The sequence below is a fragment of the Oryctolagus cuniculus genome, chromosome 18 (assembly GCF_964237555.1).
Source record: "Oryctolagus cuniculus chromosome 18, mOryCun1.1, whole genome shotgun sequence".
NCBI lineage: Eukaryota > Metazoa > Chordata > Mammalia > Lagomorpha > Leporidae > Oryctolagus > Oryctolagus cuniculus.
The window spans coordinates 1,791,892-1,810,188 of NC_091449.1; the positions used below are offsets into that span (position 1 = coordinate 1,791,892).

At 47.8% G+C, this 18,297-nt stretch overlaps 1 protein-coding gene across 1 annotated transcript; it reads right to left on the reverse strand.

Annotated features, from left to right (window-relative positions):
- Positions 1-15,860: 15,860 nt before the first annotated feature.
- On the reverse strand, positions 15,861-18,068 carry LOC127486157 (ubiquitin carboxyl-terminal hydrolase 29-like). Its single transcript, XM_070063326.1, has one exon. It carries the CDS (start codon positions 18,066-18,068, stop codon positions 15,861-15,863), a length of 2,208 nt encoding a protein of 735 aa, XP_069919427.1.
- Between the last annotated feature and the right edge of the window lie 229 nt (positions 18,069-18,297).

Below are 18,297 nucleotides of genomic sequence, written 5' to 3' on the forward strand. Positions count from 1 at the left end.
AAAAAATTCAAAGGAAACTACAGAAAAAAAGATATTACCTGTTGTCCATTCTCAGTTCCGGCCAAAGACACTTGCGTCAGAATTCAAGGGAATTGACTCTTTGGAGAGTTGTCTGTGGCCACACTGCAAGTAGAATCCTGAGTGCCAAGGCTGCTGAAAGAAAAATAGGAAATCTCAAAAAGTGAGTTTTATGTCATCACCAGTGGATTCCCAACCACATCTTCTGTTGTTTGATTTCACTATCTGGTAGAAAGCAAATGCAGAGGCTAGTGTTTTGGCATAGTGGGTTAAACCACCACATGCAACACCAGCATCCTCTATGGGTGCCACTTTGAGACCCAGCTGCTCCACTTCCAATCTAGCTCCCTGCTGGTGGGCCTGAGAAGGGAGAGAAAGATGGCCCAAGTGTTTGGGCTCCTGCACCCACACCACGTGTGGGATCTGGAAGAGGCTCTGGGCTCCTGGCTTCAGCCTGCCCCAGCCCTGGCCCCCATGGCCCTCTGGGAAGAGAACCAGTGGATGGAGGATCTCTGTTTCTCCCTCTCTCTGTAACTGTGCCTGTCAAATAAATAAAAGTTTGTAAAGACAAGAAAGCAAATGGCAATCCAACACCCTCCAATGACTTTTTTTTGTACATTTTTTTCAGATACACCTGATGAATTTTCACAACTTCCTTTTTTTCTTAATTTTTCTTCATTTTTTATTTTTGACATGCCGAGTTAGACAGAGAGAGAGAGAGAGAGAGAGAGAGAGAGAGAGAGAGAGAGAAAGGTCTTCCTTTTCCGTTGGTTCAGCCCCCAAATTGCCAATACAGCCAGCACACTGAGCTGATCCGAAGCCAGCAGCCAGGTGCTTCCTCCTGGACTCTCATGCAGGTGTAGGGCCCAAGCTCTTGTGCCATCCTCCACAGCCTTCCACGCCACAGCAGAGAGCTGGACTGGAAGAGGAGCAACCAGGAGAGAATCCGGCGCTCCAACCGGGACTAGAACCCAGGGTTCCAGTGCTGCAGGGACAGGATTAGCCTAGTGACCCCAGGCACCTGGCGCTCAAATGTCTTAAAAGTTGATTAAACCAAGGAGGAAATCCAGTGTGATAATGAGATTACCTCTAAATACCTTTCTAAATCCAGCCCTTCCCAATCACATAGATTGGATTAATACAGCCACAGTCTTGGTGGTGAGGAGATTTTTGGAGCTCTGCCACAATTAGAATTTTAAAATTTATTTATTTGAAAGACCTAGAACTTTAAGCATGTTTGCTTCTTGTTGTTGTTTTTTTCTGTTGAGAAATAGGCAACAAGGAGGATACACTATGATCATACAATATACATTCCAGCTGCTAGAAGTCAGAGACTGGTTTCTTATTTACTGCTCTTGGAACAGGAAGCTTGAAACTCAAGCTTCCTGGGTCTTAGTGTCACATAAGTGAAACGGGATTGCAACAACAGCACTGTTGTGATCATAAAACTGCACCACAACAAAACACACAATCCAGTTAAGAGATGGGCCAAGGGCTTAAACTGACATTTTCAAAAGAGGATATCCAAATGGCCAACAGACACATGAAGAAATGTTCAGGATCACTAGCCATCAGGGAAATGCAAATCAAACCACAATGAGGAGACATCTCTCCCTCCCCTGGTAAGAATGGCTCTCACACAGCCATACAGCTCAGCTCCGGCTGTCACAGCCATTTGGGGAGTAAACCAGCTAATGGAAGACCTCCTCTCTCTCTCTCTCTCTCTCTCTGTAACTCTTTCAAAATAAATAAAAAACAAGTAAGTCTTTAACAAATAGTTAATGCATCTTCAATTTTCTGAGAGATACTAACACCTGCATTGTGTACCCATAGCGACCACAGTATGAACCCAGAGGCCCTGTATTTCATCCTCCTATCACTGTGCTTGTGAGAAATGACTTTCTTTTTTCATAGGGGATGTTTCTTCTCACTGAATCTTAAATTTAAGGGAAGGGGGAATCATAAGGATTAGAGATCTCCAGTTGCATCCCGAAATGATACCAAAAGATGAGTAGCCTTCATCATGTATTGTTTACAGTTTGCTTGTTGGATTGGTGTTAAGAATGGCCAGGACTTGAACCAGCACCCATATGGGATGCCAGTGTTACAGGAAGAGGGTTATTGCCCTGCACTACAAGGCTGGCCCCCCATCATTTGCATTTTAAGTGCACGTTCCCTTCTGGAGATGCCAGAATCTAAGGTCACAGAAAATTAAAAACTATTCCAAAAGCAAAACCCAGAATCAAGACCTGCTAATTTAATAATTCATCCCCGTCAATGGTGGAAGATAAACCCCCTCAGACAATAACTGATTATCCTTCGAGGGAAATAAATGTAGTCTCACATTCTCTGAGTGCCTATGAGTGCTCTTCAAAAAGCTCATAGAAAATGGAATGAAAAGACAAATTTTATTATTTTTTGACAGGCAGAGTTAGACAGTGAGAGAGAGAGAGAGAGACAGAGAGAAAGGTTTTCCTTCCATTGGTTCACCCCCAAAATGGTCGCTACGGCTAGTGCAATGCGCCGATCTGAAGCCAGGAGCCAGGTGCTTCCACCTGGTCTCCCATGCGGGTGCAGGACCCAAGCACTTGGGCCATCCTCCACTGCCTTCCCGGGCCACAGCAGAGAGCTGGCCTGGAAGAGGGGCAACCGGGACAGAATCCAGAACCCCAACCGGGACTAGAACCGGGGGTACATGTGCTGCAGGCAGAGGATTAGCCTAGCGAGCCACAGTGCCAGCCATCAAAGATGAGGTTTTAAAACAAACAGAAAGAAACAAAAATTAAAACAAAAAAAGGGATAAGGTTTTGTATAAACTTTTAAAAAATCCATGCATGTTTTCATTATATGCATTTCCATGTACTTAAAAGATTTATTAATTCACTGGAAAGGCAGAATGGCAGAGAGAGGGAGACCCAAGAGATACCTTTCATCTCCCGTTCACTCCTCAAATGGCCACAACAGCCAAGGCTGGGCCAGGCCAAAACGAAGAGCTTGGAACTCCAGCCAGGTCTCCCACATGGGGACAGGGACCCAAATACTTGGGCCACCATCTGCTGCTTTCCAAACCAATATCAGGAGGCAGGAGAGGAAGTGGAGTAGCCAGGGCTCCATCTGCACACCAGTATCCCAAAGGCCAGCTAAAGATGCCACAATGCCTCCCGCCCCGGGACCTTCTCAAAGCACCCCCACACACCAAACAGCCCACTGACAGGCCGAAGCAAACTCACGGTGTGGACGTGGAGAGCTGCTGTCCTCGCTGTGGGAGTGGATGAGAACTCTGATGTGCAGTCAGCCAGCTCCTTTCATTTATACACCCCTGGCAGCCCCGCCCAGGAAACACCCTTTTAGGTGTGGCTATCCCCTAGGGCAATGAATTTAAAATGCCTGCAGGGGAGGGTGTTGTGGTGCAGGGGCTGAGGCCAGGGCTTTGCTTCCCATCCTGCTCACTGCCCTGGCCTTGGGAAGCAGCTGAGGAGGGCCTGTCTCTGGATCAGCCCAGCTGCAGAATCTGGGCCATCTGGGGAGTGAACCAGTGGATGGAAGCCCTCTCTCTCTCGATCTCTCCCTGTCTCTCTCTCTCCCACCCTCCCCCCGTGCCTCTGCCTTTCTGTAACTCTGAAGTTCAAATAAAATAAATATATCTTTAAAAAGCATAAAATGCCTAAAAAAGGCTAGCTAGCTCTGGCGCCATGGCTCACTAGGCTAGTCCTCTGCCTGAGACGACAGCACCCCGGGTTCTATTCCCGGTTTGGGTGCCGGTTCTGACCTGAATGCTCCTCTTCAAGTCCAGCTCTCTGCTGTGGCCCAGAGGCAGTGGAGGATGGCCCAAGTGCTTGGGCTCTGCACTTGCATGAGAGACCAGGAGGAAGCACCTGGCTCCTGGCTTTGGATCAGCACAGCATGCTAGCCCTACTGTCCATTTGCATTGTGAACCAACGGAAGGAAGACCTTTCTCTCCGTCTCTCTCGCTAACTCTGCCTGTCCCCCCCCCACAAAAAAAATGCTAGCAGTAGACAACTGTATTTTACTGTATTTGTTTATGACACCATTTTTTTTTATTTCACAGATATAGTTAGGCAGTGAGAAAGAGAGAGAAAGGTCTTCCTTGCGTTGCTTCACCCCCCAAATGGCCACAACGGCCAGAGTTGCACCGATCTGAAGCCAGGAGCCAGGAGCTTCATCTGGGTCTCCCACTTGGGTGCTGGGGCCCAAGCACTCAGGCCATCCTCCACTGCCTTCCCGGGCCACAGCAGAGACCTGGACTGGAAGAGTGGCAGCCGATTCTGGAACCCGGTGCCCACATGGGATGGGGGCGCTGCAAGCAGAAGATTAACCTAGGGAGCCACGGCACCCGCCTCTATGACACAAATTTTAACTTTGGACATCATTGCAAATATACATAAGAATCACAAGTTGAGCAGCAAGAACCCAGGCCCCAGCCAGGGCCAACCCAGGCCTCAACCAGGGCTCCGCCGGCATCTTGCAGGGCCACACCGGGCATCCGCCAGGGCTCCGCCAGGCTCAGGCAGGGCCGCAGCGGGGCCACAGCCAGGGCCCTGGGGCTCCATCCGGGTCTCCCACGGGAGGCCGGACCAGGCACCGAGCTCAGCAGGTAGATGGATGCGCAGCGGGGTGGCCGGGCCTAGAACCGGCACCCATGTGGGATGGTCTGGCCACCCCTACACCCACTTGCGCCTTCCTCAAGCGTGTAGTACATGGGAACAGCTGACTACAGCCCTCCTGGTCACCCCACTTGAGTCTGGGGTGGTCATTTTATCTTTTCCTTGCAGCGTGCTTTCCATTCTCGGTCTTTACAACTATATAAAACTTTTCCTCACTCAGAGAGGAAGGGAACAGAAATCCCCAGAGCACAAGCGGACCTCCGCTTCCCAGCCTTCTAGAGCCCAGACCCCGCGCCTGCCGGGGCTGCCAGCCCGAGCCTCCTCCGGACATGGCTGCTGTGTGGTGCTGGCCCCGCGGGCGCTGGCTGGGGCGGCAGAGAGGCGCGCGGGGGTGGCTGCCCGCGCTGGGGAAGGTGCACAGGGGGCTGGCTCAGACACTGACGAAGGAGGGGCCCACTGAAGAGCGAGAAAGAGAAATTAAAAGGGGTCGGGACTTCCACTCTCAGGCTTCGAGCATCTTCATTTCCACCCCCCTGCCCCCTACAGGAAAATGGAATCCCCGGCAAAGGCCACCACAAGTCTTCTGCAAGCAGCGGCTTTCCCAGCAGGTCTTGCGGGAGGACGCACCATGGGACCTTAAGGGAAATGTAGTCTGCGATGGTAGTGTCACCGGAGGGTCGCTCTGCGCAGGCATAGCACCAATTCCTGGAGTTGATGTGGCCTGAAGGTTGGCATGGCAATCTCAACACACGGTTCTGCCTGTTTGCTACTGCTGAACTCGTGGAATTCACTCGATTACTATGGACAGGTCGACCCCAGCTCCTCATGATCACCCACCCTTTCTGAACTCGGGTGTGGGCCCATGTCAGCTAAATGCTTGGACTCGGGGTGTGGATTATTGTAGAGGGCACAGAGCAGATCTGGATTCTCCTATTCCTTTGTGTTTCTCCTTGTGTACTTCTCAGCAGGCTCAATTTGTTTTAAGATTTATTGTATTGATTTGAAAGACAGAGCTATAGAGAGGTAGAGACAGGAGAGGTCTTCCATCCGCTGGTTCACTCGCCAGAGGGCTGCAATGGCTGGAGCTGAGCCGATCTGAAGCCAGGAGCCTGGAGCTTCCTCCAGGTCTCCCACGTGGGTGCAGGGGCCCAAGGACTTGGGCCATCTTCTACTGCTCTCTCTCCAAGGCCACAGCAGAGAGCTGGATCAGAAGATGAGCAGCCAGGACTAGAACCCGCGTCCATATGGGATGTCAATGCCTCAGGCCAGGGCTTTAACCTGCTGTGTTACAGCACCGGCCACCAACCCTTTTTGTTAAGATTTATATTTTATTTGAAAGGCAGAATTACAGAGAGGCAGAAGAAGAGGGGGAGGGGAGGAGAGGAGAGAGCTCGGTCTTCCATCTGCTGGTTCAATCCCCAGATGGCCACATCAGCTACAATTGAGCTTGTCTAAAGCCAGGAGCTTCTTCTGGGTCTCCCACATGGGTGCAGGGGCCCAAGGACTTGGGCCATCTTTCACTGCCTTCCCAGGCCATAGCAGAGAGTTGGATGGGAAGTGGACAGGCAGGACTTGAACTGGTGTCCATATGGGATGCCGGTACTGCAGGCAGCCACTTTATGTGCTATGCCACAGGGTTTGCTTTACTTTTAAAATTACTCCTAAATGATTTTCCAAGCACTTCATCCATTCAGCAAGCCTTTCTTTTGTGCCACATGTTTTCTAGGTCAGTGGTTCTGAGCTGGTGGCAGTGTTGCCCTTGAGCGGCCATCTGGTAATGTGTGGAGATGGTTTTGGCTGCCACACTGAAAGGGTGTTCTTGCCAGGGACGCTGCTTGATCAAAAACACAGAGGAAGATGCTGTTGCCATCCCCACCCTGTGCAATGAAGAGTTATCCAGCCCCAATACTAACAAAGCCCCAGGTGAGAGACCTTGCTAAAAGTAGGTGGAGGATGTAGCAGGGAACACAGCAGAGAAAATCCCTGACCTCATGGAGTTCCCATTCAGTTAATGACATCTTGTTCCAAATATTTACATGCGCTCATCCATCTATCCCTCCAGCTTGCTTTGTATGAACTCAAAATAGTAGAGGCCTGGAATTTCATTGGCTTACTGTTAACAGACAGGAACTCTTGGGAAGTAGGATGATTATTTCTGTCTACGCACTTTGGTGAAATATGTAATTAATAGGAATCATGTACTTTTTAATCAAATAAAAGTGTTTTTCTAAAAAAAATGAGATGTGTATATGTCATGATGTTAACATGTTAAGGATGTTTTATAATAACTGATGGGAGAGATATGAATGAAATATTTTCCTCTTTGCCTTATCTTTTTCTCTAATAATATTTTTAAACAACTAGCTATCAAGTATATACAACAAAGTGGTGTGGGAGCTGAGATACAAGTGTGTTGAATGCACATCACAGATAAAGAATGGAGTGTCTCTTCTGTCCAGGTGTTTAACTGAATTACATTCTCCATGGAATTGTTTTTGGTATTCTGAAAAATTATTTTTTAAAGATTTATTTTCAACTTCCCACCCCAGGAGTCAAACTCAGGCCGCCTGGGTGAAAACCAGGAATCCTAACGGCTAGGCCATGTGGGATCTCTGTCATTAATGTGTTGTCCAATGTGAATTAATGCTATAGCTAGTACTGAACCAGTAGTTTACACTTTATGTTCTGTGTGGGTACAAACTGATGAAATCTTTACTTAATAGATACTAAATCGATCTTGTGTCTATAAAGATAATTGAAAATGAATCTTGATGTGAATGGAAGAGGGAGTGGGAGATGGGAGGGGTGTGAGTGGGAGGGAAGTTATTGGGGGCAGGGAAGCCATTGTAATCTATAAACTGCACTTTGGAAATTTATGTTTACTAATTTAAAGTTAAAAAAAAAAAACAGCGAGGGAGAGAGGGAAGCGGGGAGGGAAGCTAGGAAGGAAGGAAGGAGGCAGGGAAGGAGGGAGGGACCTCACCTTCCATGCCACACAGATTCCGTTTTCTGTTTAATAAAGCAAGTTGCACCCCCCAAAAAAATAAACAAAATAAATCTTTATTTTGGGTGGGGCAACTTGCTTTATTTATTTTGTTTATTTTTTGACAGGCAAGTGGGGGATTAAGCAAGTGAGCCATGGCGCTGGCCCAAGATTTATCTCTTTAGTATAAAGGCAGAGTTACAGATAGAGAGAGCTGGAGATCTTTCTTGTGCTGCTTCACTCCTAAAATGGCCACAATTGCTAGGGGTGAGCCAGGCCAAAGTCAGGAACCTAGGACTCCATCCAGGGTTCCTACATGGGCGGCAGGTGCCTGAGTAGTTGAGCCATCTTCTACTGCTTTCCTGTGCACATCAGCAGGGAGCTAGATCAGAAGTGGAGTAGGGGCTGGCGTTGTGGCATAGTGGGTAAAGCCAGGAACTCCAACCTGGTCTCCCACATGGATGGCAGCAGCCCAGGTACCTGGACCATCATCTGCTGCCTCATCAGGCACACAATATGCTGCAGGCAGCTGGAGTTGCTAGTGGAGCCAGGACTCCACCCCAGGCACTCTGATCCGGGATGTGGGTTGTGGGGAGCAATTCGGACTGGACTGAGTTACTGGAATTAAGACTTATTCTATGCATCTGCTCTCCCACAATATTGCGCTGGGAGAGAAGTAAACAGCTTCTGCACAGCTGCCTCCAGTTCAACTAATAAACTGTAGGACTTGCTCCTGATTGGAGGAGAGCAGCGTACTCGGTGTGTGGGCAGCCGAGTTAGGATTGGCGGAGGAGGACTATAAAGGAGGAGAGAGACGGCATGCATCAGGAACATCTATGGGGAACATCTAAGGGAACCCGTGCAGCCCCCGAGAAAGCCGGCCGGCGGTGTGCCGCTCCCCTGCGGAAGTGGGGAATGCGGCCAGGGGGAACTGCCCTTCCACGGAGGTGGAAGGGATAGTAGCCAACCCGGGAAGAACCAGCAGCAAACCCGGGGAGGGCCGAGCAGACGAAAGAACAGCGCAGGGTCTTGTGTCGTTCCTCCATGAAGAGGGGGAGCGACAGTGGGTGTCTCAAGTGGCATCTTTACCACTATGCCCAATGCCCTCTCTTGATTATTTCAGTCTTTGCTGCTGGTTTCCTTGTGTTTACTCTGTTTATGTAGACAGACTGGCCACCTGATTTAGGAGTCCTGTGAGAAATGAATATGCCTGGTCCCTTATACAAGATCATTAAAAATTCCAAATGCCAGGTGCCCCAAGGATCTGGAAGGAATATGATTTTTACTTCAAGACAGAATTTCAAGATGGCAAGAGCAGAGAATCAAGCCACATTCAGGGTGGTCTTAATTCTGAGCCCTGTGGGACGGCAGAGACTGTTGCATGCCATGGAACTGGGCCTGTGTCCAGGAACTTTCCGTCCTCTTGCCTGGAGCTCTGGCTTTGCCATGGCCTGCGCCTTCTCTCGTCCTCAGTGTCCGTGTCCTGCGTATACAGCAACTCAAACGTAGCTCTGTATGGCCTCATACTGGCTTTCAGCTGCTTGAGATTTGTGCCTCACATACCCCAGGAGTCAAGTGATCTGGAGCTAAGTGCAGCAGGGATCTTCTGTGGTCACACACTCACACTCTGCTTCTTTATGTGTTCTGAGGGGCACCATGTGTGACGACATTGGAAAGATATGACTGAATCATGTAAACACTTAGTAGACCTTTCTGATGCCAGAAAGAAGTGTGAAAGTGAGGTTTACAGGGGCTGGCACCTGTCGTGGTGTAGCGAGTGAAGCCACTGCCTGCAGTGCCGCATCCCATATGGGCACGGGTTGGAGTCCCAGCTGCTGATTTCCAACCCATCTCTGCTATTGCCTGGGAAAGTGGTAGAGGATGGCCCAAGTCCTTGGGACCCTGCACCCACCTGGAAGACCCGGAAGAAGCTCCTGGCTCTTGGCTTTGGATCGGCCCAGCTCCGGCCTTTGTAGCCATTTGGGGAGTGAACCAGCAGATATAAGACCTCTCTCTCTCTTTCCCCTCTGCCCCTCTCTAACTCTGCTTTTCAAATAAATAATTTTACAAAATGGTGAGCTATATATAGAACATGAGCTTTAGAGATTGACAGAAAAAGAAGTTCCAGGTACAGAGGCAAGAGCTGAATAAAAATCGATCCTTGAGGGACAAGTTCGGTGTTGCAAAAGCATAAAATTTGTTGTGGATGGAATTACAAGTTGACAGATGACCATGGACCACATTTTGACATCAATTTGAAAGACTGAAGAAGCATTGATCCTGCAACTCAGTAATTCAAGTAGTGGCTATAGACCCGAGAATGTTGGTTGTCTGGTCTCAGCACCCTGCTTATGCTCAAGGGTCTTTTAGCTTCAACAGTCTCATGGGTAGCTCATCAGTCTGTAGAAGCTGCTCCAGTTAACAGTTCCTCCTGCTGTCCTCAATGCGCTGTGAAGCCACAGTCCTGAGAATATGATCTGGACACCCCTTTTCCCTCAGCTGCCACAAACACCTGGTGACCTGTTATGCCACCCTGTCACCTTCAAACCTACTCCTGGAGAGCTCCTTCCCCTCAGTGGAGCTTCCAAAGCGAGCTCAGAATGGCCTAAATGGGAGGGGAAGGCAGGGTGCAAGCCTGAGCGGCCTTGGTTCCTATCACCACCTAGTGGCAGCAGCGAGCAACGACTCCAGTGTCTGTACAGGTGCTCCTGTGCTTTCAGATTCTTCCAGAAGACTCTGAACATAAACATAAAGGTTCTGAAGACTTTTGTCTTGATGGGTCAGCTCACTTAAAGAAAGCAGGATTGTGGCTCTTACACACACACGCACAAAAAGACGCTAGGAAGCATATGGAGGAACCTGGGTTTCCAGGGCTATAAAATAGAGGCAATATGACTAGGTGTTTTTGTGTTTTTAAAGATTTACTTATTTGAGGCCGGTGCCACAGCTCAATAGGCTAATCCTCGGCCTGTGGCCCCGGCACACCAGGTTCTAGTCCCGGTCGGGGCACCGGATTCTGTCCCAGTTGCCCCTCTTCCAGGCCAGCTCTCTGCTGTGGCCCGGGAGTGCAGTGGAGGATGGCTCAGGTCCTTGGGCCCTGCACCTGCATGGGAGACCAGGAGAGGCACCTGGCTCCTGGCTTCGGATCAGCACAATGCAATGGTCTCATCGCGCTGGCTGTGGCGGCCATTGGAGGGTGAACCAACGGCAAAAGGAAGACCTTTCTCTCCGTCTCTCTCTCTTACTGTCCACTCTGCCTGTCAAAAAATAAAAATAAAAAAAGAAAAAGATTTACTTATTTGAAAGGCAGTTACAGGAAGGAGAGAGAGAAAGGGAGAGAGAGAAAGCGAGAGAGAGAGAGAAAATATGAATCTTTGACTCCCCAAAGGGCTGCAATGGCAGGAACTGGGCCAGTCCCAAGAACGAAGCCCGGAGCCTGGAGCTTCTTCTTCTGGGTCTCCCACGTGGGTGCAGCGACCCAAGGATTTGGGCCATGTTCCACTGCTTTCCCAGGCCATAGAAAAGAGCTGGATTGGAAGTAAAGCAGCTGGGACTCAAACCAGAGCCCTTATGGGATACCAGTACTGCAGTCAGTGGTTCAGTGGTTTTACCTGTTTTGCCACAGTGCCAGGTCCTGCTTGAACTTTTTTTTTTAAAGATATATTTATTTACTTGAAAGTCAGAGTTGCAAAGAGAGAGAAGGAGATTCAGAGAGAGAGGTGTCTTCCATCTGCTGGCTCACTCCCCAATTGGCCAAAACAGCCAGAGCTGTGCCAACCCGAAGCCTGGAGCTTCTTCCAGCTCTCCCACAAGGTACAGGAACCCAAGAACTTGGACCATCTTCCACAGTTGTCCCAGTGCATAGCAGAGAGCTGGATCAGAAGTGGAGCAGCCTGGACTCGAACTGGCACCCACATGCGACGCCGGCACTAGGCACAGTGCCGGCCCCTCCGTGAACTTTTTAAACACCTTTGTATGTGCCAGACCTCCATGTGTCAATAGGAACATGTGTGGGAGAGCACTGTTGGTCTCCATGGCTTCTTTAACTGTTCATATCATGCTTCCTTTCCCTGTGCCCATGTTTCTAGAAGGCAAGTGCAGTTTACCTTGAGGAAAGACCCGATCTTTATTACTGGAGACATTGTGCTGTCACAGCTGTGCCTGTCCAGAGCTGCTCTGTGCAGAATATCCCCCATACCAGGCATATAACCTTGCTCGTGTCAAAGCGACCGAGCAGTGTATTAGTCCTGCATTGGCTCTGGCAGAAGGAGGTGGTGGTAGTTTTCTAGGCTTGTAGTGAGAGTACAGGTATGAACTCTGTGGTTCTTCTTACACAGGGATTGGAAAAAGCTCCCAGATGAGTCACAGAACTTAGAAATACATTTTACAAAGTATGTGCATGAGTGCAAGAAGTATAGGTAATAATCATCTCCTTTGTACTTTACTACCATGGAATATCCAAATCTATTGTAAAACTTTGCCAAGACACATGCACACAAAAACTCAGACTGTTGATGGCACCATTCGCAGTCAAGAGAAATGCAAACAAAAGTGCAGTATTCAATTATAGCTGCATAAAATTAACTTGCACATACGGTGCTTCTGTAATCTCTTAGCCACATCTTGTTGCTATTACTGTGGGCTCCAGTGTGGTGAGGATCCACCTGAAATGCCCTGTAACATTAATCTTCCACATGTGAGCAGTTAGTCTCCCTAATAAACTCATCAAGTAAAAATGATGTCTCAATCCTTACGTATTTTTCACCATATATAATATGTATAACATACATAGTTTGCTGATACTTTATGTTATTGGTAAAGCTTCCTGCCAATAGTAGGCATTTAGGAGTTAGCTTTTAAGGGGAGTCGAGAGTTTTACTCAGTTTTTTTCCTACAAGGGGGTCAGTATTCCTCACTCCTTCATGGTTCAAGGGTCAACTGTGCCACAGACTGGCCTAAGCACTAGAAATTAGCTTTTTTTTTTTTTTAAAATTCATTTACCTATTTGAAAGTTTAGGAACACAGAGAGAGAAGGAGAGAGAGAGAGAGAGAGAGAGAGAGAGAGAGAGAGAGTTCTTGCAGCCACTGGTTCACTCCCCAAATGCCCGCAATGGCTGGAGTTTCACCAATCCGAAGGCAGGAGCTAAGAGCCTCCTCTGGGTCTCCCATGTGGGGGTAGGGGCCAAAGCACTTGGTCCATCCTTCACTGTTTTCCCAGGTCATAGCAGAGTGCTGGATCAGAAGTGGAGCACTTGTGAGCAGAACCGGTGCCCATATGGGATGCCAGCACCAGAGGAGGCAGCTTCCACCTGCTATACCACAGTGCCAGCCACAACAGAAATTTAATTCGACAGCACTTGACTCTAGAGGTCCAAGATCAAGGTGTCATCATGGTTGGTTCCCTCTGAGGGCAGGATGTTTTAAGCCTTTCTGGCTGGCAGATGTCTCGACATCTTCCTGTATCTTCAAGGTATCTTCCTTTAGTATCTGTGTCCAAATGTCTTCTTCCTATAAGGATACCATCACATAGGATTAAGGAATGCAACCAACTCATTTTAATTTAATCATATCTATAAAAATCCTATCGCCAAATACAGTTGCATTCTGAAGTACTGACAGGTTAGGATTCCAACATGAGTTGTTTACTTTTTAAACACAGAAAAGCTGAATCAAGGCAGACTGGCTGACACAGAGTCTGTTCCATAGAATGCAACACTTACATGCGTGTATGTAGGCTTTTGTCTCTGGAATATTAGTGCTTGTACCAATCAGCCCTCATTCACAGGAGTAGCGGGTAAATATTTTTGCCAATGAATCAGAGTGGGAAATGTCACAGTGGCTTCCACCCCTTGGTTCTGGGACACCAGGGTAGGGCAGAAATGACGCTTCAGATAGGTTCGTGAACATCAGAGTTCAAACCTCCACAAGCACTGCCTCATAAATGGTACTTGTCACTGAGTCTTCACAAGGCCATTCTCGGTTCTTTCATTCCAGGTGATTAAACTTTTGTAAAGCTGTGGATCCTGAAAACATGCCCACTGACTTGAATACTTCTTGTAAAAAGTACTGCTCAATCACTCCCAATGATATGTGGGGTACTGTGATGGGGGAAGAAACCATCAATCAGGGTGATTGCAGCCCTGGTAGATGTTCAACAGGGTTTGATGGCATGACTAGATTGTACTGATCTCTAGTGGATTGAGGTCAGAAATCTTACTAAGTAGGACAGCCCACTACACCAAAGTACGAACTAACCAATCAACCATGCCAACATTGAGAAGTACTGTTCCAAACATGAGTGAGTTCGCAAAGAACCCAACTGAAGTGTGACCAAGAGAAAATGATTGCTCATCACTATTTCCTCCTTCTTTCCTCCCTCTTTCCCTCCATCCCTTCCTTTTTTTTTAAAGGTTATTTGAAAGACAGGGGTCCAGAGAGAGAGAGAAAGAGACAGAGAGAGGTCTTCCACTTCCTGATTAATTCCCCAATGGCCACAATGGCTGGAGCTGGGCCAGTTTGAAGCCTGGAGCTTCATCTGAGTCTTCCAGGTGGGTGCAGGGGCAGAGAGACAGAGGAAGACAGAAAGATCTTCTTTCTGCTGATTCACTCCCCAAATGGCCACAAGAGTTGGGGTTAGGCCGAGCTGAAGTCAGGAGCCTGGAATTCCACCCAGGTTTCCCAATGTGCAGCAGGGACCTAAGCACTTGGGGCATCTTCTGCTTTTCCAGGCACATCTGCAGGGAGCTGGATTGGGAGTGGAGCAGATAGAACTCTAGCTAGGTATATGGGATGCTAGCATTGCAGGCAGTGGCTTAACCTACTGTACCACAACACCGGCCCCATTTTACATAGTGTTTAATTATAAAACCACTTTTGCAGTTTTAATTTATTTATTCCAAAGGTAAAGTGATGTGTGCGAGGGACTAGAGGAAGGAAGAGAGGAGGGAGGGAAGGAGGGAGAGAGATGGATTGATCCTCTTTCTATTGATTCACTCCCCAGATGCCTACTGCTGCTGAGGCTGGGCCAGGCTGAAGCCAGGAGGCAGGACATCCATCCAGTTCTCTTACGTGGGTGGCAGGAACCCAAGTCCTGCAGCCAGTATCTACTGTCTCCCAGAATGTGTATTAGCAGGAAGCTGACTCAGAAGCAGAGGTGGCATTCAATCCCGGGAACTCCAAGAGGGGATGCAAACACCCCAAGCAGTGTCTTAACCCACTGAGCCACAGTGCCTGTCCTCATCATATCATTAACTGCATTGCTCATGTAAGCCTGAAGTTCTACCTTGCAGCTCCTGGGAGGATATGGAAATACAGTTGCTTGCTAGGTAGCAAATTGTTCCAGTGAGGAGTTACAAACACACATGGAAGCCAGTTAATGGTACTTGCATTGTTTCGGTATTTATTTCAATAAGCTTACAAAACAGACATATGTGAGTTCAAGAAGCTTAAAATTATAATTAAAATCCTTTAAATAAATACACACACACACACACACACAGACACACACACAGACACACACACAGACACACACACACACACCCCAGCAGCAGCATCAGCAAAATAAAACCTAGGTACTCTACACACTATGATTGTGCTTCTCAAAAGTTCATGGGCATCATAATGTCCATCAGATTTCTGGTCCACATTTGCAGTTTCTGAGTCAGTTGGATTGGAGAGGTCTCAAAATTGTCATTTCTGATCAGATCCTCTTTGCTGCTGTGACATTGATTGCACAGCAACACTTGGAAAACGACTGCATTAGAACATGACAAGTGCCATTTTAATCTTGTAGGAGAGAATCATGCAACCTAGCCTGAGTTATGTATGAGTCTTGTGGATCTTCCATCTTATTTTATATAAGACGATTTATTGATGTAAAAGGCACAACAGAGAGAATGAGAGCGATCTTTCATCCACTGGCTCACTCCCCAAAAGGCCCCAACAGCCAGGGCTGGGCCATGCTGAAGCCAGGAGCCAGGAACTCCACTGTGGTCTCCCACATGTGTGGCAGAGGCTCAAGGACGCAGGCCGTCTTCTGTTGCTTTCCCGGGCACATTAGTAAGAATGCTGGATCAGAAGCAGAGGTATTGGACCTCAAACTGGCACTCCAGGATAGGCTACATGCTTCCCAAGGGGTGGCTGAAGCAGCTGTGCCACTCCACCAGCCTGGCATTCGCACCACAAGACCAGCCCCTGATCTTTGTCCTGAGCTCCTTGTGTCTTCAGGAGCCCTCTTATTCTCCTGGAAGGAACACCTCTTCCTGTTGGCTGGTTAGCTGGGACTTCTCTGCCTTGCTCACAAGTGCCTCAAAAATGTCATTGTGCATGTAAAAAAAGATGTACCCACTGTGAAGCCTTGCCTCCTGCACCATGGCCTCTGGGATTTCTGCCACCCTCAGATCACTATACGTGAACCAGGCCTGCTTCTGAAAGTCATACACGTCGCTGATGTAATGGCCTGCACACGGGGAGTTCCCTATGTGGCTGATGACGCTGATCAGTCGGTAAGAATGAAGAGCATCTCCCATTTGCATGCTTCCTTTTGGTTCCTTGACTTTAGATATGGTTTTCTCCATGCCCACGATGTCTTTGGTAACAGATTCGTGCAGCTGCTCAACCACGCCTCTCAATCCTTCTGAAATCTTGTGTTTTTCGTAGTCACAAAGATCTTTTGAAGACTCACTAACATGATCAAAATCTAACTCTACCAATGTACTGGTTTTCTCATCGTCCTTGGGTTCTGGATTTTCAGGCTCCTCTTGACAATAAACTTCTTCAAGTCCTCTGTCTGGGTTGTTTATAGGATTACTTTCATCTTCACAGATCATAAGAAGAGAGATGTCTCCCTGATCCATCACTGAGGCAGCTGCCAGCATCTCCATTTCTCTGACTTCCCTATCTCTTGCGTTGCCCAGTTTGGACTCCAGATTTGAGCCACTTGCTAGGTCACTCTGCTGCTGCTCCTTTGGCCTGGCTTGCCAAATTCTCTGAGGTGTGTTTTGTTCAGCATCTTCGTCTGGTGCAACATGCAGAACTGAAGAGTCACTGGATTGCCAGGTCAGCTTCACAGATGATGTGCATGGGCTGACTCTCTCAGAATTAACCTCTTGGGTGAGGTTCAGTACTTCGGGGTCCAACACAGGTGCATTACTATCCAAGGGAAGTGGTGGTCTGGTGTCTTCATTGCAATTAGAGGATAAACTCAAATATTTGGGAATAAGAACTTGTTGGTCATCCTTCATTAGCGCGTAAGTGTCACTCAAACTGTAGCGTTTCAGATGAACAATGAAGACTCTGGGTAGCCTGCCAAATTTATGCATCACCACAGCCTTCTTGTGGTTACACATTTCACAGAGGCGCTCACATTCTTCTGTTGTAAAGAAAAGATCAAAACAATTTTGAAGGGACAAAGGAGATGCTTTTGGTTTTGGGTGTAGGTTGATGGAGATACAATTACCAGGCTCTATCACGACAACAACTTGACCACAGGCTTTGCAAATCACGTAGTCCTGCAATTCAAATTCAAAATTGGAAGCAACTGGACAAACAAACACTTTGGTGGCAGCATCACCAGCAAACAACTCTGGAGGTGAATTTTCATCTCCAGCCTCCCTCCTCGTTTTCCAAATGGTGTTTACTTTTTCAAAATCGCCTTTCAGCTGGTCTAAACACTGACATAAGAATTCATGAGCATCGTTCTGCATGTTGCCCGAGAATATTTCTGCAACAGCTGAGATAGCATTTTTAATATCTCTGAGTAGGTCTTGGCTAGTCTCTAGATTACAAATATCTTTCAAAGCAAGCAACATACTTAAAGGCATGATAAGCACGTCAGAAGGAATGTTCTCCCATGGAATACCTTGTCCTAGTAAGCCATCAGCAAATGATGGAATTGCATAGAGTGACTGTAAAATTGAGTTCATGTAACAGGTGTTTCCCAAATTGGGGAAGCCCTGCTGCAGTTGCTCTGGGTGAGAGTCAAGGCACAATTGGTCTTGATCGTGTTGTGGGTCGTCCTGGGCACGTTCTGGTACCGATGGCAATAGCAGACTTTTGTCAGACACACTCTGAGGAGAAAGAACAGTCTCATCCAGGGGAGAATTTCCAGGAGAGGTGGTCCTGAGGGAAGGTCCATGTTTCGAACTTCCATCCTTTGCTAGATCTTTCAAGGAATCTTTCTTGAATTTCTTGCTTGGCACACTCTCATTTTCTTCCAGGAAGCCTTCATTCGTATCTAGACTGGACGACAGTGTTGGTTTTCTCTTCCTATCTTTCTTTTCTGGTAACCCTTGTTTGGCAAGCATTGGCGATTTGCCCAGCAACTGCTGGGGGAACGTTGTTCCACTTCCTTCTTCTGTAGTGAAGGTCTCGGCACTTGGCACACGACATACATTGGAAGATGGAGTTTTGTCAGGCTCTGTGTACCCATTCATGCTCTCCATGACACCCCAATAACTTTCCGATTTAATGGGCCACTGATGTTTGTTCTGACGAATGATGTCCAGCAAGATCTGCAACCGTTCAGTATGTGTGCGAGAGAGTTTGCCAAGACACAGGTTTTGTTCCAGAAGGTCAGATACAGGCCATTTTGTCTTTCTCCATAATGTCTAAAACATTCTAGAATATTAATGTCTAGGGAAAATCCTCTTATCTATAGGTTTTCCACCTTGA

Coding starts and splice junctions, on each gene's coding strand:
- LOC127486157 (XM_070063326.1), bottom strand. CDS start 18,068: ATGGAGAGCATGAATGGGTACACAGAGCCTGACAAAACTCCATCTTCC.